General features: G+C 55.9%; 5 protein-coding genes across 15 annotated transcripts; 3 read left to right on the top strand and 2 right to left on the bottom strand.

The window, feature by feature from the left end:
- The first annotated feature begins 55 nt into the window (after positions 1-55).
- On the top strand, positions 56-4,215 carry eif4h (eukaryotic translation initiation factor 4h). 2 transcript variants are annotated; one of them, XM_085915806.1, is made up of 8 exons: positions 56-194; positions 1,200-1,384; positions 1,495-1,559; positions 1,653-1,752; positions 1,816-1,884; positions 2,276-2,431; positions 2,595-2,710; positions 3,737-4,215. In XM_085915806.1, exons 1-8 carry the CDS (start codon positions 133-135, stop codon positions 3,740-3,742), a joined length of 759 nt encoding a protein of 252 aa, XP_085771932.1. In that variant the 5' UTR covers positions 56-132; the 3' UTR covers positions 3,743-4,215. The 2 variants fall into 2 exon arrangements, with proteins under 2 accessions (XP_085771932.1, XP_085771931.1); XM_085915805.1 differs by lacking the exon at positions 3,737-4,215 and having other exon boundaries at positions 2,595-2,740.
- Positions 4,216-4,633: 418 nt separating this feature from the next.
- Positions 4,634-8,417, top strand: rffl (ring finger and FYVE-like domain containing E3 ubiquitin protein ligase). 2 transcript variants are annotated; one of them, XM_085915799.1, is made up of 6 exons: positions 4,634-4,794; positions 5,690-5,874; positions 6,042-6,239; positions 6,399-6,626; positions 6,761-7,010; positions 7,259-8,417. In XM_085915799.1, exons 2-6 carry the CDS (start codon positions 5,692-5,694, stop codon positions 7,453-7,455), a joined length of 1,056 nt encoding a protein of 351 aa, XP_085771925.1. In that variant the 5' UTR covers positions 4,634-4,794; positions 5,690-5,691; the 3' UTR covers positions 7,456-8,417. The 2 variants fall into 2 exon arrangements, with proteins under 2 accessions (XP_085771925.1, XP_085771926.1); XM_085915800.1 differs by having other exon boundaries at positions 4,635-4,794; positions 6,791-7,010.
- On the bottom strand, positions 8,039-17,293 carry dgkd (diacylglycerol kinase delta). Of its 3 annotated transcripts, XM_085915785.1 has the most exons (30): positions 17,079-17,293; positions 15,775-15,885; positions 15,588-15,668; positions 15,402-15,506; positions 15,162-15,294; positions 14,854-14,960; positions 14,648-14,773; positions 14,480-14,582; positions 13,949-14,111; positions 13,771-13,879; positions 13,569-13,708; positions 13,414-13,495; positions 13,225-13,319; positions 13,049-13,148; positions 12,727-12,985; positions 12,497-12,637; positions 12,199-12,330; positions 12,020-12,119; positions 11,442-11,552; positions 11,279-11,375; positions 11,085-11,192; positions 10,883-10,996; positions 10,606-10,740; positions 10,381-10,544; positions 10,189-10,300; positions 9,398-9,490; positions 9,214-9,327; positions 8,978-9,086; positions 8,778-8,908; positions 8,040-8,705 (listed from the first exon to the last, which is right to left on the bottom strand). In XM_085915785.1, the coding sequence occupies exons 1-30, from the start codon at positions 17,214-17,216 to the stop codon at positions 8,616-8,618; spliced, it is 3,603 nt and encodes a 1,200-aa protein (XP_085771911.1). In that variant the 5' UTR covers positions 17,217-17,293; the 3' UTR covers positions 8,040-8,615. The 3 variants fall into 3 exon arrangements, with proteins under 3 accessions (XP_085771910.1, XP_085771911.1, XP_085771909.1); XM_085915784.1 differs by lacking the exons at positions 15,775-15,885; positions 17,079-17,293 and having other exon boundaries at positions 8,039-8,705; positions 12,020-12,107; positions 12,199-12,357; positions 15,588-15,684; XM_085915783.1 differs by lacking the exons at positions 15,775-15,885; positions 17,079-17,293 and having other exon boundaries at positions 12,199-12,357; positions 15,588-15,684.
- A 424-nt stretch (positions 17,294-17,717) lies between these two features.
- lipt2 (lipoyl(octanoyl) transferase 2) lies at positions 17,718-19,975 on the bottom strand. Of its 3 annotated transcripts, none has more exons than XM_085915803.1 (4): positions 18,984-19,310; positions 18,570-18,892; positions 18,368-18,494; positions 17,718-18,305 (listed from the first exon to the last, which is right to left on the bottom strand). In XM_085915803.1, exons 2-4 carry the CDS (start codon positions 18,888-18,890, stop codon positions 18,085-18,087), a joined length of 669 nt encoding a protein of 222 aa, XP_085771929.1. In that variant the 5' UTR covers positions 18,891-18,892; positions 18,984-19,310; the 3' UTR covers positions 17,718-18,084. The 3 variants fall into 3 exon arrangements, with proteins under 3 accessions (XP_085771929.1, XP_085771928.1, XP_085771927.1); XM_085915802.1 differs by lacking the exon at positions 18,984-19,310 and adding an exon at positions 19,330-19,975 and having other exon boundaries at positions 17,719-18,305; XM_085915801.1 differs by lacking the exon at positions 18,984-19,310 and adding an exon at positions 19,326-19,972 and having other exon boundaries at positions 17,720-18,305.
- On the top strand, positions 19,432-27,717 carry ano7 (anoctamin 7). 5 transcript variants are annotated; one of them, XM_085915788.1, is made up of 25 exons: positions 19,432-20,194; positions 20,276-20,598; positions 20,897-20,984; positions 21,222-21,282; positions 21,539-21,669; positions 21,749-21,856; positions 21,927-22,063; positions 22,149-22,206; positions 22,545-22,655; positions 22,734-22,902; positions 23,025-23,115; positions 23,217-23,313; positions 23,381-23,524; positions 23,649-23,786; positions 23,855-23,953; positions 24,230-24,332; positions 24,789-24,900; positions 24,997-25,051; positions 25,139-25,236; positions 25,363-25,508; positions 25,701-25,906; positions 25,976-26,109; positions 26,611-26,701; positions 26,846-26,965; positions 27,030-27,717. In XM_085915788.1, the coding sequence occupies exons 3-25, from the start codon at positions 20,901-20,903 to the stop codon at positions 27,171-27,173; spliced, it is 2,637 nt and encodes an 878-aa protein (XP_085771914.1). In that variant the 5' UTR covers positions 19,432-20,194; positions 20,276-20,598; positions 20,897-20,900; the 3' UTR covers positions 27,174-27,717. The 5 variants fall into 5 exon arrangements, with proteins under 5 accessions (XP_085771914.1, XP_085771915.1, XP_085771913.1 ...); XM_085915789.1 differs by having other exon boundaries at positions 20,264-20,598; XM_085915787.1 differs by having other exon boundaries at positions 20,259-20,598.
- Positions 27,718-27,751: the final 34 nt, after the last annotated feature.

Here is a 27,751-nt window from a genome sequence, read left to right as displayed (position 1 = left end):
TCAATCCACAATGTTGCTTTCGCGGTCAGGCGCGCCGCGGGCAGCAAAAGGCTTTCCTGGAGTGACGTCAAGGGCCTCCTTGTGGCCCCGCCTCCGCGCAACACCCCCCTCCCCACGCACGCAGCAGCAGTAATGGCGGACTACGACTTCGATGATCGGGACCGGGCCTACAGCAGCTTCGGGGGCAACAGAGGGTGAGTCGTCTCGAGTCTCGCCGCCTGCGTCCCACCGGTTGGTTCCGACGCCGCTTCCCGTCCCGAGTCTTGTGCTGTTCAGGCCCTATCGGCCAGGCGCCAGGGAAACACCGCGCTCGCTCGCTCGCTCGCTCGCTCGCTCCCTCGCCCGCCCTCTCGCCTGGCTTGCTTACTTACCGTCTGACTGGCTGAACAGACGAGCTAACGAGCTGACATGTTGACGGGCAAGCCGCAAACAAACCAGGCGTCTGGCGGCCGGCGGCCGGCCGACAATTGCGACGAAGCGGCGGGGGCCCGCGTGGCCTGCGCCCAGTGTGGCGGAGCCTGCTCGCTTCCCCGCGCCTGCCTCGAACCGCGCACGCAAGCACGCACGCCACAGCAGCTGCACGTCGTTGCGTTTCTCCAAATGATTTGAATTATTGTGCGCATGTAATGAGACATTGGAGCCGTTCGAGTTTTCCATTGCCTGCAGTGCAAGCAAGGCTGCTGCCCTCATTTGCGATTGAAGTCACCAAGCTTGTACCTCGAGGTATTTCCAATCAATTCCCCCCCGTCCACGGAAATAATTCATTTCGACAGAGGTGTCCAAACTGCGGCCCACCATCCATTTTTCAGTGGCTGGCCGCATGACAAATGACTAGTCCGAAACAAAACCAAAAAGAAAATGTTGAGGTGGGCACAGTGAACAGGAGGATGTGAACCAAAATTGAGTCCCCTCTACGTATTGTTCAGGTAAGACCATTGAGAACGCACGCGTGCCGTGCTGACTTAAAGGAGGAGACCAATTGTTGATGATTTCATAGCTTTTCTTCAGGTCTCACACCCAACAAACAGGCTGGCCCCAAAAAGGAAAGTTAGTCCTCAGATGAAGTCAATCCTTTTGGTTCTCCTGACAAAAGCCAAATTAAGACGTGAATCACCGGTTTCCGCTGTGGCTGGGTTTTCACGCACGGCACCCGTTATGGCCTGGGCGAGTGTGTTCTTAGTGTGCTTCCCCCCCCTCAGGCCCCGCAGCGGCGGCCCCCCCGGAGGTCGGCGTATGAAGGAGCTTCCCTCAGAGCCACCCTACACCGCCTACGTGGGCAACCTGCCGCCAAACACGGTCCAAGGAGACCTGGACAACATGTTCAAGGACCTCAGCATCCGCAGCGTCCGACTGGTGCGCGACAAAGAGACCGACAAGTTCAAAGGTGGCCCTTTCCTTGCTAAAAAAAACAAACAAAAAAAACCTCCATATTCTCCGTCCAATCAGCAGTGTTGCCGAGCCCAACTTGAGCCTTTGCGCTTGCTCTCCGTTCAGGTTTCTGTTATGTGGAGTTTGACGATCTGGAGTCTCTGAAGGAGGCCTTGGCGTACGACGGCGCCGTGAGTCCACCGCCCTCCTTCCTTCCCTCCGTGTTCTTCGGGGCTCTCGCCGCCACCGCGTAATCACCGTCTTTACCGCTTTCCGCCCCGCAGTCTTTAGAAACTGGCTCGCTTCGAGTGGACATCGCAGAGGGGCGAAGACAAGGGCGAGGGGGCGGCAGCGGCTTTGGCTTCCCCAAAGACGACTCTCGAGGTACGCTCGCCGTGTGCGCTCATGCCGCGTCGGCTCCTGAACGGCCGTGCTGTTGGTCCGCAGGCCAAGGAGGTCACCGAGGAGGCGGTCCCCGAGGAGGACGTGACGACTTCATGGATCAGCCCGGTGGAGGTGCGGCCGATCAGATGGCAGGACAAAGAAAGTCACGCGGCCACGCGTTCCTCGTTTGCATATTCATGCTACGCGATTGGTGGAGCGGAGCAGTCGTCCCGTCCGGCCCCGTCCGTCATTAGCAGCGAGTTGCGTATTGCAGGGAGTGGAGCTAGAGCACCATCCGGTGGACAAACGGCTCAAGGACCAACAGCATTTACGCTGAATCTCCGCCCTTTATTGTGCCCGTCGTGGTGGTTTAGGAAAGGGTTTTGTTTGCCAAAGAATGGCTGGCCGCCCTCCCCACGCTCTGGGAAAATCTCGTCGTACGGTTGCGGCGAAGGAGTCGCCGCTCGTTTTCCCGTGGGCTTGGCCGCTGTGCTCAGTGGCGTGCCCTCCGTCTGCTTTTCAGGTTTCCGAGACGACGACTTCTCGGGAGGGCGGTCTCGAGGAGGCGGACGTGGCGGCGACAGGCGGGGAGGAGGAGGCGGCGGCGCCAGCGCCATGGGCCGCTTCAGAGACGGGCCGCCTCGCGGAGGAATGACGGACTTCAGGGAACCGTCTGATGGTGCGTGGCAGACGGCTTGCAGCCACGGCAACTTTTTCATCCGTTATTAGGACTCGGAAGTTGAACCGTCGACGGCTCTCCAAAAGGATGTGAATGAAGCCTAGCTGGGCTGATTTATCGCTTGACCCAGATTGATTTGTTGTTCTTTTTGTCCCCCCCACAGAGGAGCGCGCCCAGAGGCCGCGCCTCCAGCTGAAGCCTCGGACGGTGTCGGAGCCCCTCAACCAGGTGGCCAACCCCAACTCCGCCATCTTTGGGGGCGCCAAACCGCGAGAGGAGGTGATTTCCCGGGAAAAAACTCAAGACTGAAGGGGGGGTGGGCTGGGTGGGCTGCGTGGGGGCCAGCTGGCTCTCGCAGCCTCTGGCTGGCTCTGGGTGCCAACTCAAACTCAGCTTTGCGGACGCCACTCTCTCTATCCCGCTCTCGCTCGCTCGCTCTCTCTCTCTGTCATCCTCTTCGACACCATTGTTAGCCACATTAGCAATCATATTAACCCGATGGCGCGGTTTCTCTCCAAATTGCGTCCGTCTGAATGCTGAAGCTTTCGGAATGCTTTTGAGTCGCTAGGATGTAAATATTGTACTATATGGCTTTGTTTTCACCAGAACAGTTGCCGCGACGGCTCGTCGCCACGTTCGGAAGCGTGCGGCCCGTCTCGCTTGAATTGTTGCTAAAGTAGCAAAAACAAAAGGGTGTGCCCACCCGTTTGGACATTGGAATGGCCCATTTGGATGCGTTTGTGCTGCTGACATTCCACGAAGCCTTTTTCCAAGCTGAGTCCAGTGCAGTGGCATTTTTTCCGGCTGGCCGGGCATTACCCGGAAGACAAATCCGTGGCTAAGAAATTCCCATTGTTGTCAGACATGCACGTAACGGCTCACGCAAATGCCTCCAGCGTCTGCGCAAGCTCATTTGGATTGGCCGTCCAAACGGAGCGTCGGTCCACGCTGGCAACGTCGCGAGTTGTCAAATTGGGACTAATAAAGACGATTTGAAGGCCAGCTCGCTGAAGTTTTAAGAAGAAGCGCCGCGTTCACGTTTGGCATTCGCACACACTCGGAGACCCGCCTCCTCGCTTCGGCTTACTGTGATACCCCCAATATCTGCCTCCGCTACAATCGGCCGTTTTGTTTTCTAGGCAGTCGTTAACGTGAAACGATGGATTGAAATGCTCGACAAACATCACACCGTGTTGGGAAATGCTTTTCGGATAAACGTGATGTCATCGGGCGGTCCGAACGTTTGCTCTGCGTGTCGCTCGGGTCGTGTCGGTTGTTGATCTGCTCGTGTGTCTTCTATTGCAGCAGTGACGCGTTTGCGGCGGCCGAGTGAGCGGACGCCGGAAGAGCAGAAAAGAAAAGCAGAAAAGAAAAAAAAAGATTTCATTGTGTCAGTGTGTGGACCACCAGAAGAAAGGGCAAAGTCCAAATTGTTGCCCAAAAGCAAGCAGCACATTACAACTTCTTGTTTTACTTCCATTTCCCGCAAGTTGTCGCTTTCTGCTCCTGGTCCACACCCGCTAAACCCCCTCCCCCCCTGTCCGGTCCTATCCGATCTAGGCTCGGTTTCTGGGCGCAGTCCAGACCCGGGTCTGAATGGGTTCCCGCATCTTTTCTTTTGTGGACCGGGTAGGGGTTTGTCATTGTTCAGATTCTTGTCTCGTGTGTTCTGGATGTGGCAGACACTCTCTTACTGTACAAAAGAAATAAAACGGCTGTTTTAAAAAACTTTTTTTTTTTCTTGGTGACAATGACGGCAATAAACAGAATCATCAAACAATGTATATTGGGCCTCAGAACAATTTTGTGTGTCTGACTCGAGTGCTGGCGTGCCCTGCTCCGAGAGGATCGAGGAATCGCGTCTTGACCCATTTGTGCCCAAAGGTAAGCTCTTCTGAGGATTGCGCCCCTGAAATGATGGCGGACGGGAGAGCAACAGAGGCTAATTTGTCAAAATATGAACTGTACTGTGCACACCTGATCGTGGGTAACATTAAACACTATCAACCAATTATAATATCAAGCATTTCCTTTCAGATAGTTTGGTTGACTCTTGACTATTTTTGCTGGAAATTGTTTTCTGCATCCGTCGGGATACCAATCAAATTCCTTGTAAGCTTACTTTAAATTCGCACGAACGCTTGTTTGTTCTTCTCGAAGAACTTCATTTGTAAGCTAGAATAAAGTGCGCTTGTATTCAAAGGAGTTCGTGTGGATGTAACGTCATCGACCTGTGTTTCGTGCCGTATCACCTGCACGCGACCCGATGACGCGTCGCGAGCACCTGATGACGTCACCGGCCACCTTGTTCCTGTTTGGCTCGAGGTGCTAGCCGTCGCTAGCCGTCACCGAAGTGGCGACAGGTGAGAACACTTTGGCTTCCCTCCTTCTTTCTGCCTCTTGTTGTTCTTGTTCTTTTGAATGTTGCCGTTGAACTTTTGCGACTTTTGGGCGTTTTGGAGACCAACTCGCGCGCCGCTAGCTCTCTTAGCTTAGCACACCCGCCGCACGACAAACTCTTCCAAAGTTCGAGCACCGTGTCGAAAGAGAGGAAGAAAGTTTTCCTCTTCAAATGGCCTTGACGTCGCTAGTGGAAAGTTGGAAAGTTGCCTCGTGTTGCCAAAGTGGCGAAAGTCCGGAAGCGCACTAGCCAGCCCAAACGTCGACAGCAAGTCACCTTCCTCATACGTCAAGCCGTCAAAGTTTGCGTTTCTTTAGTTGAACGAAAACGTCGATGAGGAGTGCAAGCAAGTTTCCCCCCCACTTCCTTACTTGTGCCACCTGTGTGAGTGAGTGAGTGAGTGAGTGAGTGAGTGAGTGAGTGAGTGAGAGTGAGTGAGTGAGTGAGTGAGTCTGACTTGCTCAACTTTACTTGAAAAAACAACTATAAAAGTTCACAAAAGTGGTCTTGTAGAAAGCCACAAGAACAATAAATAAGGTGAAGTTTCTCTTGACGTCAGCGTGCATGTCCGTGTTGTTTTTATGAATGGATGCTGACTGATGACCTCAACTATTTGCCACAAAGCTGTGAAGCTGTGCTCTATGCCCGCCCTCAAATACAAATCAATAAGCGGGTATCCCCTTTGATGGCCCTTCCTGCCTGTCTGTCTGCCTGTCTGCCTGCATGGCTGCCTGTCTGCCTGTCTGCCTGTCTGCCTGTCTGCCTGTGCTCTGCGTTCATGTACGCAGGCAACCAACGTTGGCCTCATTGCCTGCCAGAACTGTGGACCTCACGTTGTCTTTACTGTATGTCGCCAGACATGTGGGCATCGTGTTGTCATTGGCCGTGCTCGGACTCAGCGGATAGCGATGCCGGCGTAGCCGACCCGCACCCTCGCTCCTACACCAATTCCGCCTTCAGCGGACAGCCGACCCCGCCCCGTGAGCAGCAACAACACGTCTGTAAAGCTTGCGGGCGCCGCCTGGACACGCCCACCACCAAGGTAACCGAGGCGACGAGTTTGGCCAGAATATCACGTCGCTCGGGTCGGCCGCGTCAAGTCGCCGATCTCCGTAGCTCCTAAACGTCGGGAAGGAGCGCACGATCGCGGGCTGAGCTGACAATCGTCGGGCCTCCCTCCGCTAACGGCGCGTGCGCTCCGTCCGCCAGCACGTGTGCGCCGACTGCAAAGAGAACTACTGCGGCCGCTGCTCCGCCCAGTCGGAGCCCCGCCCTCGCCTGTGTCACACCTGCCGGCGTTTCTACGGCAACCTGCTGCAACGCGCCGAGCTGATGAAGCTCAAAGTCAAAGAGCTGCGAGACTACCTGCACCTGCACCACGTGGCCACGCACCTCTGTCGGGAGAAGGTAGCGTCCCTAACCACACCGCTGCTGGCGCTTCTCTTTTTCAACCTTGTAAGATGACCAATGAAGAGCTCCCTCTCGTGTGCTCGGGGCTCTCAGTACAGGTGTTTGTGTACAAAGTGGAAAGTGGCGCTTGTGGCCAACAGGGGCGCTCTTGTGCAGGAGGAGCTGGTAGAACTGATCCTGAGTCAACAGTCCTCGCCCTCCGAAAGCCCCGAGCGCCATCCAGCCGTGGGCTCTCCGTCGCCAGACACCCAACGGACCCCCGGGCTCGACCTCCCCGGGCTCGACCTCCCCGACCGGACCCCGGCGGACGGGACTCCTACGAGCGCCTCCGAAGATGCCGATCCCTTGGAGCGGAACCGGGACGGGGACCAGGATCAGGATCAGGTAGGACATTAAGCAAGCTAGCTTATTACTTTGAAGCTCTTTTGAGATTGATGCCAACAACGTCTGCAGATTTTTTTGCGATTTGTTCTGATCCTTGATGGCAACGTGTTTTTCATTTTGATGTTGTTTTTGAGGGTCTCTCGCTGGCTGGCTCTCTCCTTCAGGAATGGGATGTCGGGGACCCCGAGGACGTCCGGGACGCCGCCAGCCGCCGCGCGTCGCTCTCGGACTTGGCGAGCGAGGACCAGGTGGAATCTCTGAGTGTGCGGCAGCTGAAGGAAATTCTGGCCAGGAACTTTGTCAACTTCAAAGGCTGCTGCGAGAAGTGGGAGCTGATGGAGAGAGTGGCCAGACTCTACCGGGACCACCATGCCAACAGCGGCGGTGAGCCAGCCCTTTCTCCGCCGCCGCGTCCGTGCGCTTTGGAGGCGTCGCTTTGGTATCATTGATTGGTCATCATTCTTCAGAAACCTTTGCTATTTGCAGCATTGGTTCTTCTGAGAATGTCTTCCTCATGAAAAAGATCCTTGACTCGGTGGAAAATCCAAGTGAATTGTGAACGGACGGAACGGCTTTGTGAAATCCATCTAATGATGAGCAAGCCAGTCACTCGTTTGGCTCCATACTTTCAGAGGATGGCGGCGGCGGCGGCGGCGGTCCGACGGGCTCCGACCAGAACCTGTGTCGCATCTGCATGGACGCGGCCATCGACTGCGTCCTGTTGGAGTGCGGCCACATGATCACGTGCAGCAAGTGCGGCAAGCGGATGAGCGAGTGTCCCATCTGCCGTCAATTTGTCATCAGAGCCGTCCACGTCTTCAGATCATGACACAGGTGCTCTTATTTCCGAGGAGCCGTCGAGCGCGCCCGCCGACCGATCGCTGGGGTTTCCGCCTCGTCGTGGTGGCGGTGGCGAAATGCATAGCTGACCGTGACGCACGCGCTGGACAATGTGGCGGCACTCTCTTTTGTGTGATTGGGAGGATCAAATCTTGGTGTGTTTTCGTTTGTTTTCTACCCGGCTTCACGAGTAAAAAGAAATTTCTTCTGCAAATCAAAAAGTTGACATTAAAAACCTTTGTCTCGTGGGGACACAAATGGTTTTTCACTTTTGGCCAATGCTCCCAAAGTGCAATTTACCAAGAGCTACGTGGCGCGGGTGGGGGCTAATGAATGAAATCCGCATTGCATTCACGTTAACGAGCGCCAATTTCATGTTAGAAGAAGCCAATTTTTTGCATTGCAAAACTTGCTCTCAGGATTGACCTTTCAAATAATTTTGGGGCTTGAACAACAAGTTTTGATTCAGCTTTTATGCCCAATACTCCCCCCCCCCCCCCCCCAAATGTAGTAAGCACATTCACTGTCTTGTTTTTGAGAAACCTTGTGTGCTACTGTAATTTCATATCAGTCAATTGTTGACGTTGGGGTCACCAAGATTGACAAATGTTTGACGCTGCCCACCCACCTCAAAACCTTTACAAGATTAGAAAGAAAAGTATTGCAGTGAAAAATACCAACATTCTTATCACAAAAGCAAAATATTTGATGAGAAATGATAGACAACTGTGTGAAATGACGTTTAATAACACAAGCACCAACTTTTTTTTTTTTTTTCCTTTGTTCCCCCAATGTTTTTACAAAATGTTTTTTTTTTTTTTTTATCTTCTCTGCAACTTGCACCAGTTTTGCCTTAAAAAAGAAAACAAAGCAAAGCTAAAATATAAATAATGACAATTTAAGAGTGTGTGAATGGAAAATAAAAGTTGATGCTAATTAGTCACATCACAAGGCACACGGTTGACATCAGGTCGATGGGCATTGAAGCCACACTAGCCAGTCAGCCAGCCCAAGGCTCATTTGCGGGTCGGGTCGCATGGGGCGGCGCTACGGGGCTTCGCCTCGCCGGGGGGGGTCAGGCCTCGCCGGGGGGGCTCAGGCCTCGCCGGGGCTCAGGCCTCGCCGGGGGGGCTCAGGCCTCGCCGGGGCTCAGGCCTCGCTGGCGCTGCTGTTGCGGTTCAGCTCTCGTATGCCCTGGAGGATTCTCTTCACGTGGCCCACCTTGCTCACGCCCAGGTCCTGCCGGCACGTCAACACGTGGTTGCAACCGGCGACGGAGTGAGCGCTCCCGCCTCGGCCGGCGCTACCTACCTTGAGGTCTCGCCGTTCCAGGTGCAGGAGCTCGCCGCCTCGCACGTCATGTCGCCCGAAGATGTCCTTGTACTCCGGCAGGCACAGGAAGTCCAGCCAGGCCCCGACCTCCTCCGTGCCCCACTGGTGAACTGACTCAAACGGGTCAGACGGCCAAAGAAAAGCTCAGGGCTTAGGGGGGGGGGGGGGGGGGGGGTTACCTGGCAAAGCGAGAGAGCCGCGCGTCTCTTTGACTTTGTTGTTTTTGTCCTTCTTAAACTTGGGGACCAGGCGAAATTTGGCGCCACGACTGGGTTTGGCCGAGGGATCCTGGACACACAAGCGCAGCGTCACGCTCAGGTCAGCAGCGTCACGCTCAGGTCAGCAGCGTCACGCTCAGGTCAGCAGCGTCACGCTCAGGTCAGCAGCGTACGCTGGGCTGTGGGATTTTGGGTACCTGTTGTTCCGGTGGGTCGAGGTTGAGCCAGGGAACGGCCGCCAGACCGCCCAGACGCTGACGCACGCGACTCAGCGCACTGTTCAACAGCTCCTGTTGGGCCACGTCCAACGCCTGCCGCACATACATACGCGCATCTGTTTGTGTATCTGGTGACTCTTGGTTAGGGGAGCGTTTGTGTTACCATGGAGATCTTTCCCGCCAGGAGCAGCTCCGTTTCGCTGAGCAACGCTTTCACGTCCTTCACCATGGCCACCACGGCGCCGCAGCTCGCCGCCTAAAGGCAAGGCCAGAGACACGTTGTCTTGGCAGCTGTGCAATCTGCCCGTGGCGTCCGCAGTCAATCCGTTTCTGCGGTCCTCCGTCAAAGCAGATGGATTAGGTCCGATTGCGATGGAAGGAATTTTTCCCGCCAAGGCGGTGATTTCAAGCCGGCTCCTCCTTGCTGCGCTCTCATTGGTGCGCCGCAGCCACCCGCAGTCTTTCCTTCCCGTCATCCATCAATCCATGCGGAGCGCAATAGGCGACCGGTGCCCCAGTAGCGATCGGGCCAATTCGCCGAGGAAAACATCCAATTCCAATTTTTACAACCCAAAGTCCACAAGTACGTACGATTGTTTGTTCAAACGAGCTGTTTGCAAACATCTGCACTTGGCCCTTTTGGGGGGGACGGATACTACAGAGCAAACAGCTCTCATCGATTTCGTGTGTCTCAAGTCCTTTCCTGGATCTCAGTAAAAGGACAGAAATAGATGTTTTTTCAAATGCAGCCCATCAATCATGTGAGAAAATCAACAGATTTGATTTGATAAAAATCAACCTGGCTCTTGTTGGCTAAACCACTTATTGTAACAACCAGCCCTCCAACACCCAGAGTTTCATTCTGCGCAAAAAATTGTTGTCATAAAAATGCGCTTGCTTGCTTGAGATGTAATAGTGATGAGCAAAGTGCCACAAGTTCTTTTGTACCCTTACCCTGAGGGCGCCGGTCTGCGTGTAGACGCGGTCCATGGACTTGGAGCTGGCGTTGACGGCGTGAGCCAGTTCTTGTTCCAGACTGCGGTGACTCTGTGCTAGCTGACAGATGCTGACACAAAAGACTCCAGTAAGCGCGCCCGCCGTGATGTGCGTCAAGGAACCAGCTGAAAGGGAAGCGGCGGCAGACACCTGCCGATGAGGACTCCGACCTCCTGCGCCAAGTCTCTGAGGAGCGCCGCCTCTTCCTCGGTGAGGATCTCGGGGTGGTTGCCGAGTGGCGTCGGAGCGGCCGGGTCCCGAGGGAATTCGCATTTTTGCTTGTCCTGCCACGACTTTAAGGTGCTCTCAAAAGCCTGCCATAGAAAAGGGTCAGAGCATGGAAAGCCGACCCCCACCCGGCCAGGCGGGACTCACGCGGTCCCTGGTCAGCGTCTGACTCCGGTTCTTATGGAGAATCTTGATGTAGCCCGGAGGCTGGATCCAGGCCTCGCCGTCCACCTGCACCGGAACCCCCTCGTCCCCCAGGATGGCGATCTTCACTGTGCGACACTGACACAGGGGCAAAGCCCGACACGGGTTCTTTATAGGACAGCGTGAAGAGACGCTCCAAAGCAGCAAGGGGGGGGGGGGGCCTTGCGAGCGTGGCCTATGCGTGAGGAGCACGCACGCAGGCAAGCAGACGACTGCTTACCTGTGCGATGCGGTGGTGTTGCAGGTTGATGACCCTGGACACGGCCATCTGCATACTGCCAAACACGGCCACCACCTCCAGAATTTTGTCATCGAAAGACGGAGCGGTGAAGGTCTGTCACACGCACGCACACACACACACACACACACACACGAGGTAAGGGCTTGGCGGCAAAGAGGAGATATTGGTTTCTTCTTCTCACGTCGTCTTCTTTGGTTCCTCCCCAAAAGTTGGTCCCTCCGGCATAGCTGGGGATGTTCAAGACTGCGATGCCCTGCAAGCTGGGGAGGGGGATGGCTCGCCCGTCGCACTGCGTACGTACACGCCGACAGGAGAGAGGGCGATCAGTTGCCGGCTCAGCGGGTCAGGCGCGCACGCAAAGCCTCGGGGTCTCACCTCCAGCAGAACTCTCTGCTCCAGGTTCTTGTAGGTTCTGTGCAGAAGCTCTTTGGTTCCCAGTACGCCGTACCACATCATGTTCTTGGTGCGGCTCCTGCACACGCACGCGTCAGAGGCACGGCCCACCGTCTGGCGGGCGCTGCCGCCCTTCCTTTCTCACCTGCACTTCTCCGGGTGTTCGTCCCTCTTGTTATTGAAGTCCAGAGAAATCTTGGCATCTAGACCGATGCCAAAGTAGTTGTTCATCACGCACTTCTCAGTGTAGCGGTCCCTGCAGAAACAGAGGCGGCGGCGCCTTGAAATACAAGGCCCGTTCATTCGGCCGCCTCATTTAAATCCCATTTGCCGAACGCCATTCGTCACTAGAGGCCAAGTACCATGTAGACCTCGCGTCAGATTTCACAGCACGTTTTAGGGCGCCGGCTAACGACCATGTCAAGAATCCATTCATTGCTCTATTATTTTTTTTCTCCTGCTATTATGACTACGTGTCACTTTGCCATCCCAAATCGAGAGCCACGCGTCAATTTTAGTCCGGCAGCGTGACGAGGTGAGCACGAGCGAACGAGCGAGCGAGCGAGCGAGCGGCCGCCCTTTGTCTGCTTTTTGGTCAGCATTGCAACGTTGCTCTTTTGAATGAGCCTCGACTTCCGCCAAACAACGTACGACTGTGTGGATTGACAAAATGTTTTGACGAGAGGGACGACGACGTGGCTACGGCGTGGAAATGCATCTTACACATTTTCGGGGTCGCACGACGCAAGCGACTCGGCGTTGAGCAGCAGTCGACTGATGAGGGAACCGTCAGACAGGGATGAAGACGCGTCTGCCCGCAGACCTGCGCGCGCGCACAACCAAGAATGAAGAGCAGCAGGAAGAACGGGCACGGGCACGCGAGGGGATGACCAGCGTCTCACCGGGATAGAAGATTTTGGTGTTGAGCGTGGGCACGTTGTCTCGACTTGGCACGTGGGCGGGAAGTGATTCAGAGCCGCCCGGCGATAGGCTGCCTTTGCTCATCAGCCGCTCGCACGGCGGCGTCTTGCTGGCTGCGCGCACAGCCACCGGATTGGTCACTTGATTGTCGAGTGACGAGGGAGTGAAAGAAAAGAAACCGCGCGCAGGAGTATCTCTATTATGCAGCCAAATGCGGCGAGCACGCTCTGCGGGTCGTCCGAGGGTTGCTATGCGGGGGAGCGGCAGACGGGCACGCACCTCGGCCGGCCGGCCGCCGTTTGGCGTCATCCTCCGCTGCCTTGTTGTCGTCGTCCTCTCGGTCCTCGGCCGGGCCGCCGTCCAACTGCACGGTGGCTGCCGAGAACATGGTCGCCGTCTGCGCGTTCTGCTCGTCCACAGCTGGAAAAAAAATCCCAAAACATTTAGAGTACACTCTCGGATGAAGAAGGATGCGAACTCGAGCCACGTCAGCGTGGCGCCGAGCTGACCTTTCTCGGCGTGCTCGATGATCTGCCGGATGACCTTCTTCAGGCTGTTGGCTCGAAGCATCAGCTGCTCGCGAGGCTTAAAGGCGGGCCAGGAGGTAGAGTCAGGGAAGGGGCCGGGCGGCGCGCAGAGGAGGGGTAACACCAAAGCCAAGGGGTTCCCATCTTCCGGAGGAAGAGGAGAGGCGGCCCGACGGGACGCCTCGGACTCCTGGGTCAGAGTCCGTAGGAGGAGGTCCAACTTCTCCTTCAGGAGCCCGCACTGCAAAGGCACAGCAACGAGTTGAGTCGAGGCCGTCCCGTGGGAAACGGCCAACGGCTCTACCTTCTTGGCCATGACGTCAGACTCCTGCGAGAGCTCCGTGTTCTTCTCGTAGGCCTTGCCCACCCGCGCCACAAAGTCCTTCACGGTCTCGCACAGAACCCTGCACGCACGCGCGCACATGTCAAGAGCGAGCGGGGCCAAAGCCCAAAGCAAACAGCAAGTTGGCGGCGGCCTACTTGGCAGAGGAAATGACAACCGAGTGCTGGTCCGACGTCAGAATCTTGGAGAGGTGAACGGCTACGGAGTCCTCGTAAGTCAGAATCTGCTGCACCTGGACTCACCCAAGGTCTTCTGTCACATCGCTAGCAAAAGTGCGCGCACGCGGCTGGCGTGCGTGCGTGCGTGCACGCGGCGCGTCACCTCACCTCCAGGTCATCGACGCAGTCCTCAGCCTCGAAAGTAGAGCCTTGCCGTGGTAACTTGCTCTCGTACACCATGACGCTCCACCTGCGAGCGCAACCTGGTGAGCAAAGCCAAACGAGATCCGGTCCTCCGCTTCACGCCGCGTTGCCTTCGTCACCTGTCCAGCATCTTGGTGCTGGCCCTCTCCAGTTTTTCCAGGATTTGAGGCAGTTGAGCGTCGTCGTCGCAGGCGGACCCCCAGCCCAGAACGCGGGCCAGGTCATTGCCGGTTCCCAGCGGCAGGACCCCCAGCTGGCACTAGGGCACAGCGGCGGCGTGAGGACACCAGCGGCGAGGACGCGCCCGAGCGACGGGCTCACCTGTTTGTGCAGCGTGAGCGCGTCAATCTCGGACAGAACCCAACCCACGCTGCCGTCGCCTCCGCACACCAGGATCCTGAAGGTGTCGAACTTCTGGAAGAGACGCAGCCTGGCCGGAAGCGGCGGGGCGTTAGCCAAACACCGGCGAGTCCCAGTTCAGCCCGGGTCGGCGCCTCACCCCAAGTGAGGTCCACCGTTCATCAGATCGAAAACCTGCGCGGGGTTGAGCAGCTGCTTGAAGCGCCGCAGGAACTTGACGCCCTGGTTGTCTCCGCTCTTAGAGTTGACAAAGACCAGGAGCGGACTGGTGCAGGACGGAGGACACGACGCTTTCCAGAAGCCTGCGGCCGAGGGGGACGACGGCACACGATGAAGATGCGACCGGAAGAGCGGGGGCCACCCGCTAAAGTTCAATACCTGAGCCAGTCATCGCTCAAAACCCGGATTGACTTGATTATTGCACCCAGAGGCGCCCTTCATTTGATCACGCCACGGGACAAAAAAATAACGCCCATCTTTCTTGTCGCCAAGCATGAGCCTTTGGGATTCACGACATCATTTCTTGTCGAGTTATCGGCCTACCTAGGAAAACCAAACGACGAAGGCTTCTCGGGAGTGGTTTGCATGTGAAAAAAAGGACTTTTGCCTCGGTCAACCTTTGCGATGCCACGCAGAGCGAACGAGCGAGCGAGCGAGCGCCGGCTCTCACCGTCAGAGTCGATGCTGTTGAGCGCCGTGGGCGGGATGACAGACACTTTGCACTGGCCCAGCGGACACTTGATGGACAGATGCTCCCGGCAGCCCGAGTGCACCTGTGCAAGAGCCGGCCCGTTAGCAGCGGGCCCACCTCGGCGGCGGCGGCGGCGGCTCGCCTTACCATAGCCTTGCACCAAAGACATCGCCAGTCTTGCAGGCGGAGGACGCTGCCGCAGGTCTTGTCGCAGGCGCCGCACTTGGCTGACACGGGCAGGTTCCCCTCCAGCCACTGGTGGGGCATCCACACCTGGCCGGCGCCCCCGCCCACACGGTCACGCGGGACGGGTCGCAAGGGCATGGCGGCGGCGGCGGCGGCGGAAGCCTTACCCCGTCCTCATCTTCTAAGATGTCCCTCCCGATGGACGCCAGCGTTGTCCACTTGCAGTTGTTAGTGGCTCGGACGGCGCAACGCTTATGAGCCTTAAATTTACAGACTGCAGGCGTAGGCACAGGCGCGCAAGTGGTCAGCGGGAAGAAAACAACAGCGTGACACCGGTCGCCTCGCTTTATGTCGGGACACGCGACTGAGGCACGCACGTATGCAAAGAGCGGCGGAACGATGAGAGCTGCTAGCTTCCGTCCCTAACCTTAGAGATAAAAGGACAACGGTGTCCTTGTCCTGAGATTAGGGCTACCTTCACAGGAGAGTCCGTGCGAGGTGACTCCCGACAAAGCCTCTCGGCACACGTTGCAGTAGGTGGGCCGGGCGTGCGAGCAGGCGTACCAGTTGTGCATTCCGCTGAAGTGCTCCATGCTGTACTGAGTGGACTGCAACACACGCAGGCGCATGGCAAATCCATGGGACGGATCGGGCATCCCACCTCTGGCAGCGGGGAGAGGGCGGATGGCGCATTTTGGTGTTGAGCTGAGCTGACCTCATAGTTTTGCCGGTTCTGGACGCTGCGCAAAGCCGAGATCCACTCCTCCATCTCCTTCCGGTTGTCTGCGCACAGGATCAGACGCCGGCACGGGGTGATCACCTGCACGCGGGAGCAGTGAGATCAGCGGATGCCAGCGTGCGGCCTAGCTCGTTGAAAGGCCACGTTTGCCGCAGGACTCGCCGTGAAGCTGTTGTTGACGTTCTTGATGCTGGATTCGGCCACGCTGGCGTCCGTCAAGTCCACTTCATCAAAGATGATGGACTGCGAAAGGCCGGGCGGCGTACGTGACGTGACGTGACGTAGGGAGGGAGGGAGGGAGGGCCCGACGGCAATCGCTCGGGAGGACGGCCGACTTGCTCTCGCTCACCTTGGCGTTCTGGGCGTAGTAAAGCGTTCTTCCCCTCAGTTTGAAATATCTTCTCTTCCAACGCTGGAAGGAACTGGTCTGCTTCATCAAGTCTCCTTCCTTCAACAACGTCTGAGGGGAGGGAGGCACAGCGGGTGGGTCACAAGTTGACGCCTCGCCGATAGTCCAATAATTGCTATCGTAGCGGCTAGAGGTAATTAAGAGTGGCTTTTTTCCAGTGCGGTATTAGTCTGAAACAAAAGTGCACTAATTGCCGTGGCTCAGGCAGTAGAGCGGCGGTTCGAAGGCCGTTCCGTCAAGTGTCCTCGGGCGAGATGCTTCACACACCTTCCCTCCAGATGGTCATCGTCAATGAGAAAGTGTTCTCCGTTGACTCCAAGATGTATTTCGCTTCTCCCCATCAGCAACTGACTACAGTGCAGTCTGTCCAAGTTTTCTCGTGTTACTTTGAGCGTTAACTGTTGCCCACTCGGCATCCACTGCAGCACGGTCGAGCGAGGTCATTCATATTTGTCATGTGCTGGCAAGTTTTATTAGTAGCATTTTGCGTCGGCTCGGAGCGGCTCGGAGCGGCGCGTCCACTATTCGCTGATTGGTTCATTTCGGAACGTGCTTGCTCAGGTTCGCCCCGCCCGGCCGTCCGCCCGCCCGCCCGGCCGTCCGCCATCCTCGGAAATACGCTTGACGTGACGACGAGTCAATCAGCAGAGTCAAACGTTGCTACAGCGTGGAGTCGGGACTTCCAGACGCTAGCGGAGCAGGAAAGGACGAGGCTGTGCTGCGGGCCTCCGGCTGGCCGCTACGACTCATTTCTCCGCCTTTTTCTTGTATTTGCCGCCGGCCACCCACCAACACAACTGGAGCGCCAGTCGAATTTCTTGATGAACTCTGCACTTGGGATTGACTAGCCTGGCGGCCGCTAACTCGTTTCAAATGTTATCGCGACTTTGCACGCTTTCGTCGGAGCCCAAAGATGGAATTCGAGGAACATATATAAAGGCGACCAAAACACCGGCGGCAACGTTTGTCGCCACACCACATCGGCGTCGATCTAACGGAACGAGCAGGATCAGAGCTGAGAGGACTTTCTACAAATGGGATGGGACGGGACGGGACAGGACGGGACGGGACAGGACGGGTGAGTTTGATGCGTTCGGAAACAGCCACGTAACGTCAAGGAGCAACGCGCGCTGAGCCGCGCTGCGCTGGCCACCATCTGAAGCGTTGCTGCTCGGAGGCGAAGCGCTCGCACAAGCTGACGCGTTTCGGCGCGGGGCTTCGGTTTGTGCTCGAGCGGCGCTCACCTTGCTGCGGATCTGACCGGAAGTGGACACTTTCCGGATGAGCTTTTGCGGGGTGCCCGGTTCTTGCTCCGGTTCGCTGTCCGACGACTCGTCCGGGTAGCGAGCGCCGAAAATGTCCGTCGCTGCCCCCGCCGCCATCCTGGGCCTCCGCGTCAATCTCGTCTCCCCAGTCCGGAGTTCGCCGCCCGCCCGCCTGCCTGCCTGCCTGCAGCAGACCACCCTAGCCGGGAGTGGAGTGGGAGGAGAGAGGAAGCGCCCCCCGGCGGCCGAAAAGTGGCCTTGCGCCACGCCGGAGTCAGGCTAAGCGAGCGAGCGAGCCACCCTCCCCATCCATCCATCCATCCGTCCGTCCGTCCGTCCGTCCGTCCATCCGTCCATCCATCCAACCAACCATCCATCCCCCCTCCCTCCCTGGATGTGAGTGGGATCAGGCACAGTACGCAGATGTCTGTGTCGGTACGGTACTGTGCACATCGGCTGTATCTTGAAGTTGTCATTGCATCATCCTATCGCATTATTGATGCGTTTCTTTAGGTTTGGGAGTCCTGACGAGGAACGGCTCAAACGCGTTGGCAGTTGGTGTGCAACATGAACGCTTAGTTGATCATTTTTTCTTTCTTTGTTTTGGATAACTTCAAGGACCTCTTATGATTAACGCTTAGTTGATCATTTTTTCTTTGTTTTGGATAACTTCAATGACCTCTTATGATTTTGCTCTTTAATTTTTCTTTTCCTAACTGCAACAATACACATCATATTGTACATGCGTAGCAATTTCTATTTTCCAAACTGCAACAATATACACAACATATTGTACATGCGTAGCAATTTTTACTTTCCAAACTGCAACAATACACACAACATTTTGTACATGCGTAGAAATTTATCCGGACGAGGCAATCAGCTCGTTGTTGGCCCGGCTCAGTTTCTCTCAAAATCCATTTCACAGCCCTGCTCCAGATGGACTTGGATTTGGACCGGCGTCGATCTTTTCCAGTGTGTCGCTTCAGCCGCCGTCCAGCAGCTGGCAGCCAAAGTCGCGGGCAAAGGCGCGCAGCACGTGCGGGACGGCCTCCTCCACGGTCAGGCGCCGCCGCAGTTCGGCGCTCAGCGAGGTCACGCCCTTCCCCTCCAGGCCACATGGGACAATGTGACTGAACCACGTCAAGTCGGTGTCGCAGTTGAGCGCCAGGCCGTGCGACGTCACGTAGCGAGAGCAGCGGATGCCTAAAACGGTAGCGGGCAAGTCAACGGCGGGGCGGGCGGCAGACTCGGAAAGGCGGACGTACCGATAGCGCAGATCTTGTTGTCTCCGACCCAAACGCCGGTGTGAGGAGCCACGGATGCCTCCACGCCCAAGCTCGCGCAGGCCGAAATGGCCGTCTTTTCCAGCCGGGACACGTACCAGCGGACGCTCTGCGCAAGAAGACTTTAAGCGTCATCGGGCGTTCTCGCAGCGCCCCTGGGAACGCTCATTTCGAACGGACGGACCTTCTTGAAGGCGGCCAGGTGCAGGACCGGGTAGCAGAGCAGCTGTCCGGGGCCGTGGAAGGTGATCAGACCTCCTCGGTCGGTGTTGTGGACTTCCGCCCCCAGCAGACGCAGGTGCTCCAGCTCGGCAGAAGGGCGCCCCTTATGCCGGATGCCGGTGGTGTAGACGGGCGGGTGCTGGCACAGCAGCAGCGCGTGGAAGGCGCCGGTGCCCGCCTGGCACCGCTTGATGTACGCCTTTTGGACCCGTAGAGCCTCACGGTAGGGCAGCAGGCCCAGGCGGACCACCTCCACCAGAGGACGGGGCCCCTGCGTCCCCATCGCTGGAAAAGCACAATTCAAAACGCACGTAAGTTCACTGTTACGATTGTTTCGTTTGATTTGAATTCTATGAATTAAACTGGCAAAATCCACCTGTTTATATTCATTTTGACAAACAGGGGAAGCGCTTCTCTGTAAGTTAGTTGATATATTCGCTTGTATTTGTTGGCCAAATCTTCCAAATGAAACCGATTTCAAGTAGGACGAGTTTTGTCCAATACTGCAAATGAAGTCATACTAAAGGCGAAACAACACTGCCCCCTGTTGACACAAAAACAAGCGTGACGCCTTGCCCGGCAAATGTGCGACCAGCCACTTGAAGAGCTAACAACTGCGACCCGTATATATTCACTTTAAGGCTATTGCATTATAAGTAGGAAGTTCAGAACGAAAACGATAAAGACTAAATCAAATGGAATTAATGGCACTCCCTACCTACAAATGTCAAACGACACGCATCAAAGGCCTCACGGGCACCCGTCGTCTTTCTTCTTCTTCTCCTTATTCTTCTTCTTCTTCGCTTTAGGTGCACGAGCGTACCTCGTGGACGGAGGTTATGTATCATGCGCTCGTGTTACATTGAATTTGTGACGTTTTTTGTGGGTGGAGAAACACACTTTCGATTCTATTTAATGCTTTTAAATTATTTTCAAGCGGGATTTAAGTACATTTATACAGATTTTTGGAGCGTTGATGCTACACTTACCTTTGAAAAAAATGCATCGTTTCTGGTAAAAAAAACTTCCGAACTAAAGTTAAAACCTTCATGTTGAAGTCGATCATTTTAATGTGTCACTTTCACGATTATGTTCAAGAACTAGGTTCAAACTACTCGTTTTGTAGAATACCAGTTGTGTTTTTACACTAGACCGGTCTGGCTTTGAGATCGAAATCTAGCTTTTGACTCTAGCTAATTGGAAGCATCATGGTTTTTCATGAAAGTATTTCTCTCGGTAAAATCAGTGGGCTCGGGACAAGATGGATTCTCGTGTTTTTTGTCAACTCACACATACCGCAAGAATTCAGTTAAGTTCAGCCCTCAGTTAAGTTTTAGTTTCATACTGTAGGTTATCCAAGTCAAACCAGTAGAGGGCGACATTCACGCTTTCCCTGACTGGGTGGGGCCATTCTACAGGGCCAATCAGAAAATGGACACGCGGGTTCATCGCCCCCGCACCCAATACATCTGCGTAGATCGTTGTGCAGAGGTGTAAAAATTTAACAGCTGCTGACTGGAATATTTCAGACGGACAGACACCTCCAGACTTGGGAAGGTGAAGACTTGAGGGAGGCCTGGCTCACAGGTGAGTATACCTGGCGTGCTGTCGATGACCAGGTTGTTGTGATCCAGCGACTTGTGACAAACAGGAAAGTTCCCTACGCAGCTGGCCGGTAAGGCCGAAGTTTGGCAGGCAAGGGCCGAAGTTTGGCAGGCAAGGGCCGAAGTTTGGCCGGCGAGGGCCAAGTTTGGCCGGCGAGGGCCAAGTTTGGCCGGCGAGGGCCAAGTTTGGCCGGCGAGGGCCAAGCAGTTGCGGACGGCCCTCACTTAAGCACTTGCGTGAGTCCACGTCACAAGACGGACAGTTAAGACTGACTGGCGAAAGGATCCGCCGCGCCCCCAAGCGGCCCATCTGCCTACGCTTGAGGACACAAAGAAGTTTGGGTGGCCAAAATTGCGCTTCCGCATCCCGGTCACCACCTCCCCAAGGTGGGTGCTCTCGGAGCGAAAGCCAGCCGACAGTCCAACCGCTTCTCTCATTCCTTTGACACCTTTGTGGCCACTTTGACACTTTGCAGCACCTTTGTTTTGCGCACACACACACGCCATTATTTGTAGCTTTGTTACGCTGCGTTCGTTGCACCACTGAGGATTCACTGCATCATTTACAGTCAGACCTAAAGACATGATGACAGAGAGAATTTGAGAAATAAACATGATTGGACTCAATATTGCTACGGCCACGTAGACATTAGGACGTAAATGGGAAGTCGTTCTACTGTTTCAGGAGGATGAAGATGCGAGGGGACCAGGAAATGAACACTCTGATCACCGTGGAAAACAAGTCGGACATCAGCTACGGGAGCATCGCCACGGTAACTTTTCACATCCCTCCTGATCTCTTGCTCGAGTCTTAAGCATCTAGCTGGGCCATTGGGGTTTGGAGGGGGGGGGGGGGCGGGGGCGCTGCAAAACATTGGCCCTGTCATCTTCCTTCCGCAGCTCGTTAAGAACAATGGCCTCTGTACGAGCGGAAAGCCGACAACAAAAACAATTTGACCTGGAACGAGACGGCCAAATTGTCGCGACTCCTGACTCTGTATGCTTTCCAGAATGCAGCCGTGCCACCGCCGCGGGACAAGAACACGTTTAGCGATGGAAGGACTCGCGTGGGTGAGTCAAAGAAGCGCTACCGTCAATATTAGCTTAGCAAACAGGTGTGACTTGCTCCGTGTTTGAAGAGACCATAAGTGAGAGGCGTGCAAGAATGCAGGATGGATGGATGGATGGATGGATGGATGGATGGATGGATGGATGGATGGATGGATGGATGACAGCAGGGAAAAGAAAAGCCTTGCAAAGCCAGCCATGCATGCATCCATCCATAAATGCATCCATCCATCATCATTGCTGTGTGCTCATCGGGCAGATTTTGTTCTGGCCTGGGAGGAGCCTCACGGCACCAACGTGGAGGACAGCAAGGTTGTCGACTCTGCTCACGGCAAATGGAGAGAAAGCTTTCTGAAAAATCTGAGATTCTCGGGACTCATGATAGAGGAGGTGAACCCAAAGACGCAAGTGAAATGCTGGCGGCGGCGGAGGCGTCACCCGCTGATGGCATTCCGTTTCTTGTCTCCAGAGGGATGTGGTCCAGACAAAGTCCAGGATCCGTTTTGTCCTGCTGAGCGCCCCCTGGAGTGTCCTCTGCTACTACGCCGAAGAAATCAGTTTGCGTGTCCCCCTGCAGGTGAGCGCAGATGGGCTGCCAGACAGACGGACGGACGCGTGGTGTCTTGTGACGCGTCACCGTCCTACAGGTGGTCAACGCTTGCTACGTCAACTGGTCGGCTAGTGTGCTTCAGTACCTGGCGCTCCCCAACCCGCTGGCGCAGGACGTCCCCAATACACCGCCCGACTTCTACACCTGCCAGTTCAGGAGCAACAAGCTGGAGAGGTTGGGAGACATCGAGGGTCGTGAAGGCGGGTGGGCGGCCGTCACACGTCCCCGTTTTATTTGCACGTGTGCCCGTGTCTTTCAGGTTTCTGGGCAGTGAGGACAGAGAAAACTTCTTCAAGACAACCCAAAGACATCAAGTGGTGAGTCTTTGTCTTCTTTTCCTTCACGTGAGACAACCCTGCTTACTGACCGGCTGACTTCAGGATGTTTCAGTCAGCGGGCGGATGGGATGGGACGGGACGGGACGGGACTCCGCCTCCTTGGCAAACATACTCGCATACGCACGCTGGCCTTGTACCAGATGCAAAGTTGAGGCCTTTCTTTTCAGCCAAACAAACGGGGGTGGGGGCGGGACCGGGTTGTCCGTTGGCAAGTCAACTTTGTTTATCAGCTGGCGCATTTTTCTCACCGGCGGCGGGTGGACACCTTTGGCTTTCTGACTTGCCGACTTCGCACCGGCCCATCTTGCGTCCCGTAGCTTTACGAGATCTTGGCCCGAACTCCTTACGGCTCCGTGTCCAGAAACGAGGTGGGAATAGACCGTCTGCTGAGCGAGCAAGTCTTCACCTCGGCGTATCCGCTCCACGAGGTGGGCTCGCCCCGGCCGGTACCGGCGGAAAGCCAGAAAGCCTTTTCTAAAAGCTGTCTTGGCTCTTTCCTCCTCCAGGGTGGATTCCAGCTGCCCAAAAGCCCGGGGGCGCCTGTCGAGTCTCTGAGTCTCAGGCAAATCCTCTACGGGTACTGGGCTCAGTGGTCCCGCTGGGCTCGCTACCAACCTCTGGACCACATCAGGGAGTACTTTGGAGAGAAGATAGCACTTTACTTTGCCTGGCTGGGTAATTCCAAAAAGCACCATTGTTTCTCTGTTGTGTGTAAACTGATGGACGACGTATTTTCACGGCTACCGGCCGCCATCCGTGGCTACTGATCACTGAGTGGAGGTTTCCGTGGTCTTCAGGATTCTACACGGGTTGGTTGGTGCCAGCCTCGCTTGTCGGGACTTTGGTCTTCCTGACGGGTTTTTGGCTGATGACCACGGATGTTCCAGCGTGCGTACAACCGGCGACGCCTTCGCGGCGGGCATCCTTGTCGTCACTCCGCTCCATACAATCTGCTCACTTGAGTGTGTGTGTGTTTGTGTGGCTTGTAGGAAGGAGTTGTGCAACAGCGGCGGCAGCTTCGTGATGTGTCCCATCTGTAACATTTGCTCCTACTGGAACTACTCCAGCATCTGCGTTACCTTCAAGGTTCTGCATATCACATCACTTGTCTGTCTGATGGGAGGGGACTGAGTTTCTGACGGTCTGCCTGTAGGCGGGGATTCTTTTTGACAATGGAGGAACGGTGTTTCTCAGCATCTTCATGTCCTTGTGGGCCGTCACCTTTTTGGAGTACTGGAAGAGAACATGTTCATCTCTGTCCCACCGCTGGGACTGCACTGATTTCCAAGACATAGAGGTACACCTGCGTGCCCACATCCAGAAGGTCACGTGACCAAACTGGAAAATAGCCCGGCGCATCTCCCGCGAGCGGGCCGACGCCACCCGCCCGTCGTTGAGAAAGCTCGGCGTCTCTTTGACAGGAGCGACCGCGGCCCGAGTTCACGGCCATGGCGCCCCTGACGGTGAGGAATCCTCTGACGGGTGCAGAAGAACCGTACTTCCCCAAGAAGAAGCGTTTCAACCGAGTGCTGACAGGCTGCATGATCATCGTGGTCATGGTGAGGCTCTGAGGGGAAAAAGCAACTTGGGCTCAGTCGCTAAAGTTTGCCACCGCCGCCGCTCACAGGTGCTGGTGGTCCTGATGTTCCTCATCGCCATCATCCTGTATCGCTCCATCCTGAGTATCGTCATCTCCAAGTCCAAGCTCAGCTTCTTCATTTTCTCCGTGAGCAAAGCGACTGAGTCGAACCCGAGTTGAGCTCATCGGGGGCCCAAAATGCCTCCAGCTGAAATGAACAGCTTGCGCTTGCAGTGCTATAACCAGCACTGATCAAAATGGCAATACCATCAATCCGATGTCTCTTAAACTTGGAGCTCCCAAAGGGACTTTTCCTCCTGCGTTTGGCTTCATTGCGGGTTTTTTTGCCATGGGAAAGGAGCTGGACGCTTGTCGGAACTTCCCGATTTTGTTTTGTCAAACACCCAGGCCGTCTGCTTTCAGGCCGCCAGGATTGCCAGTCTGACGGGATCCGTGTTGAACCTGCTGGTCATCCTGATCTTGTCTCGTGTTTACATCTCCCTGGCCCACATCCTCACCAGATGGGGTGAGTCCGTCGCTCATTGAGTCAACCTCTGTCGTGAACCTCTGTCGTGAACCTCTGTCGTGAACCTCTGTCGTGAACCTCTGTCGTGAACCTCTGTCGTGAACCTCTGTCGTGAACCTCTGTCGTGAACCTCTGCCGTGAACCTCTGCCGTGAACCTCTGCCGTGAACCTCTGTCGTGAACCTCTGCCGTCAACCTCTGCCGTCAACCTCTGCTGTCAACCTCTGCTGTCAACCTCTGTTGTCAACCTCTGTTGTCAACCTCTGTTGCTCCTCGAAGATATTTTGCCGAAAGGTTTCTTTCAAGAAGGGGGACGCGCGTAGGTGAGCCAGAAGCCGAGAAAGCAAGCAATCCGGCAACAATGCCATTGCCGCATGTGGGGGCAACAAGAAAGGTCTTCAAGGACATAAGAGCAAACGAATGATACAGATGATGTGATGTGTGTGTGTGTTGTCAGAGATGCATCGCACTCAGACCAAATATGAAGACATGTTCATCCTCAAAGTGTTCGTGTTCCAGTTTGTCAACTTCTACTCGTCTCCGGTGTACATCGCATTCTTCAAAGGCAGGTCTGTGAGCCAGCCAGCCAGCCAGCCAGCAAGCAAGTCATTCCGCTTGCTTTTGCCTGCTGGCGCCCTGACTTTGCTTGTGCGCCTTGCGTGTAGATTCGTCGGCCACCCGGGAGGGTACATCACGCTGTTTGGCGTTCGCAACGAAGATGTGAGTGGCGCTCCGGCCTGGTGCGGCTCCGCCTTTCCGCCGCCGAAACTTACAGTCCGTCCGGCTTGCGTTTGCTTGTGACGACAGTGCGGCGCTGGCGGCTGCCTCATCGAGTTGGCCCAGGAGCTGCTCGTCATCATGGTGGGAAAGCAGCTCATCAACAACATCCAGGAGTTTGTCTTCCCGTAAGCACAGCCGGAACCCGGTGCCAGCAACAACAACAAGCCGCTCTTTGACCGGCACCACCGGCCGGCGCCTCCTCGTTTCCCTGTGGTTGGAGCCTTTATGTGCCTGCTTTATGTGCCCGCCAGGAAGTTGAGGGCGTGGTGGCAGAAGAGGAAGAGAAGCGCCAAGGAGCCTGAAGAGCAGGACGGAGAAGAGCGGGGCCTCTGTCCCTGGGAGGTGGACTACCAGCTCCTGCTCAGCGAGGGGCTCTTTAGCGAGTACCTGGAGATGGGTGAGTGGGCAAAACAAAGCGGCACATTGGCCGGCTCACCGGGCAAGCAGCCGGAGTCCAGCCGAGCAAGCGGAGTCCAGCCGAGCGGCCGGGATCCCGGCCGAGCGGCCCGAGCCGGCGAGCAAAGGTTGCGAACTGTTTGACGCCTCTGAGTTCCTCCGCTATGTGTCCGGTATTTCTCCTTCTTTTCAGTCATTCAGTTTGGTTTCATCACCATCTTTGTGGCGGCGTGCCCTCTGGCTCCTCTCTTTGCTCTCATCAACAACTGGGTGGAAATCCGTCTGGACGCGCAGAAGTTTGTGACGGAATATCGACGACCGGTGGTGGAGCGGGCGCAGGACATTGGCATTTGGTTGGACATCCTGCAGTTCATCGCGTACACGGCCGTCCTCAGCAACGTAGGACCCGTCCGGACCCGGTGAGCCGCCGACGTGGCTCCGCATCCACGCTGGACCTTTGCTCGGCAGGCCTTCCTGATCGCGTTCACCTCGTCCTTCCTGCCTCGCCTGTACTACCGCTACACCCGAGAGCCCGACCTCAGCGGCTTCATCAACTTCACCCTGGCCACGTCGCCGCCGCGTGAGCACACCTTGGCCTGCAGGTAAGGGGAGAGACAAAAGCACGCCAGATGGCCACCCAGGTTAGCAGTCATTGAGGAGGTTGGACAAAAACACAGAAGAAGACAAGGAAGGTGCCCTTTGACCTTCAAGCTGTCAAGCTGTCTTCCTCACTTCTATATTGAGATATTTGCTACCGTCGACAAGAACTGGCCTCCTTTTTTTCAAAGTAGCAAAACACTTCCAATTGCAAGGAAGCCGGTCAGAAAAGGTTCCAAAATGCGACAGCGACTGGCTGCCTGGCTGCCTGTCTGCGTGCCTGGCTGCCTGCCTGTCTGCGTGGGTGCCTGCCTGTCTGCGTGGCTGCCTGCCTGGCTGCCTGGCTGCCTGCCTGTCTGCGTGCCTGCCTGCCTGCCTGCCTGCCTGCCTGCCTGCCTGCCTGCCTGCCTGCCTGCCTGCCTGCCTGCCTGCCTGCCTGCCTGCCTGCCTGCCTGCCTGCCTGCCTGCCTGCCTGCCTGCCTGCCTGACACAAAGCTCATCTTTAGGTATCGCGGCTTCAGGGACGAAAATGGCCAATACCTGCCCGAATATTTTCACCTGCTCGCCGTCCGACTCGGCTTCGTGATCATCTTTGAGGTCAGTGTCTCTTCGTGGCCATCGTTAGCGTCGCTGGCGCGTGGCCAGCAAGGCTAGCACCAAATCGAGTAGCGTCGCCGGCGATATTTGAACGATGTGTACCCGTAGCTATTTGGTCGCAGCCCCGTTTGCTCCATTCCCCAGCACGTGGTTTTCCTCATCGGCCGCCTGATCGACCTGATGGTTCCCGACATCCCCGAGGAGGTGGAGCTCAAGATGAAGAGGGAGCACTACATGGCCAAGATGGCGCTGGCCGAGAACCAGGTAGGGAGGGCGCTTGCCGTGGAGGGAGGGTGGCCTTTTGTTTCTGATGTGGCCTTTGGCGCAGGCTCTGGGGAGGACCATCATTCCCGTGCGGATGAGTGACGAGTGCGGTGAGCCTCGGCAGCGTAAACTTCGCCCCTCGGCGCCGCCGCCGGACACAGTGATGAAGACCTCAGACAAAGTGGCCGAGCCGCTGGGGAGCTGCTGAAGACTTTTCTGAGGACATTTGGGACGTTGTGCAGTCGTTAGAGTAGGCCTCTTTGGCGTGGCGGAGACGTTGGCCGGGATACTTTGGCCATCGCTGTTCCTCCTGCCAGACGAGCGAGATTGGGTGCCACGATGGAAAGAGACATTAGAAACAATGTTGGTTGTTGACGCGTGTGATGATGATGATAGCAGCAATTTTTAGAAGGCTGAAAATGCAGCAGTGCTTATCAATGTGATTCTTTTGTCATCTGCTTTTTGCCACTTCAATGATTGGGGGGGTCAAAACATATTAGGTGAGGGCAACGTTCTACAAAGAGGAGACAAATGCCAAGTAACAAGTGAAATGTTGTACTTCATTTCTTTTGATTTGATATGTATTCCCTAAATTTCCTGATTGCCACATGAGCCATTCTTCAACTAGTTCTTTGAAAATGACGTCACAGTCATGATCAATGACAGCTCGGCTCGGCTATTTTGGAAGTGTGGCGATGTGACGCTTACAAGCTGAGCCCGAGGCACTGCTGTCATTTTCGAGCGACGCAAAATGGCAACCGCCGACCGAGACGGGAGGAAAAAGTG

The sequence above is a fragment of the Syngnathus leptorhynchus genome, chromosome 7 (assembly GCF_054491065.1).
Source record: "Syngnathus leptorhynchus isolate UIUO chromosome 7, UIUO_Slep, whole genome shotgun sequence".
Taxonomy (NCBI): Eukaryota; Metazoa; Chordata; class Actinopteri; order Syngnathiformes; family Syngnathidae; genus Syngnathus; species Syngnathus leptorhynchus.
This window is presented reverse-complemented; position numbering and strand designations above follow the sequence as displayed.

What these genes read in the sequence shown, in the direction of transcription:
- eif4h (XM_085915805.1), top strand. Translation starts at nt 133, where the DNA reads ATGGCGGACTACGACTTCGATGATCGGGACCGGGCCTACAGCAGCTTC. An exon ending in CCTTGGCGTACGACGGCGCC is followed by an intron (nt 1,560 to 1,652) that starts GTGAGTCCACCG and finishes TCCGCCCCGCAG; the next exon opens with TCTTTAGAAACTGGCTCGCT. An exon ending in CTTCAGGGAACCGTCTGATG is followed by an intron (nt 2,432 to 2,594) that starts GTGCGTGGCAGA and finishes TCCCCCCCACAG; the next exon opens with AGGAGCGCGCCCAGAGGCCG.
- rffl (XM_085915799.1), top strand. Translation starts at nt 5,692, where the DNA reads ATGTGGGCATCGTGTTGTCATTGGCCGTGCTCGGACTCAGCGGATAGC. An exon ending in TGGACACGCCCACCACCAAG is followed by an intron (nt 5,875 to 6,041) that starts GTAACCGAGGCG and finishes TCCGTCCGCCAG; the next exon opens with CACGTGTGCGCCGACTGCAA. An exon ending in GGGACCAGGATCAGGATCAG is followed by an intron (nt 6,627 to 6,760) that starts GTAGGACATTAA and finishes GTTGTTTTTGAG; the next exon opens with GGTCTCTCGCTGGCTGGCTC.
- dgkd (XM_085915785.1), bottom strand. Translation starts at nt 17,216, where the DNA reads ATGGCGGCGGGGGCAGCGACGGACATTTTCGGCGCTCGCTACCCGGAC. An exon ending in GAACACCCGGAGAAGTGCAG is followed by an intron (nt 11,376 to 11,441) that starts GTGAGAAAGGAA and finishes GTGCGTGTGCAG; the next exon opens with GAGCCGCACCAAGAACATGA. An exon ending in AACACCACCGCATCGCACAG is followed by an intron (nt 10,741 to 10,882) that starts GTAAGCAGTCGT and finishes CCCCTGTGTCAG; the next exon opens with TGTCGCACAGTGAAGATCGC.
- lipt2 (XM_085915801.1), bottom strand. Translation starts at nt 19,455, where the DNA reads ATGATACATAACCTCCGTCCACGAGGTACGCTCGTGCACCTAAAGCGA. An exon ending in ACCTGGCCGCCTTCAAGAAG is followed by an intron (nt 18,495 to 18,569) that starts GTCCGTCCGTTC and finishes CTTCTTGCGCAG; the next exon opens with AGCGTCCGCTGGTACGTGTC. An exon ending in CAACAAGATCTGCGCTATCG is followed by an intron (nt 18,306 to 18,367) that starts GTACGTCCGCCT and finishes CTACCGTTTTAG; the next exon opens with GCATCCGCTGCTCTCGCTAC.
- ano7 (XM_085915788.1), top strand. Translation starts at nt 20,901, where the DNA reads ATGAAGATGCGAGGGGACCAGGAAATGAACACTCTGATCACCGTGGAA. An exon ending in CGATGGAAGGACTCGCGTGG is followed by an intron (nt 21,283 to 21,538) that starts GTGAGTCAAAGA and finishes CTCATCGGGCAG; the next exon opens with ATTTTGTTCTGGCCTGGGAG. An exon ending in GCATCTGCGTTACCTTCAAG is followed by an intron (nt 23,314 to 23,380) that starts GTTCTGCATATC and finishes GTCTGCCTGTAG; the next exon opens with GCGGGGATTCTTTTTGACAA.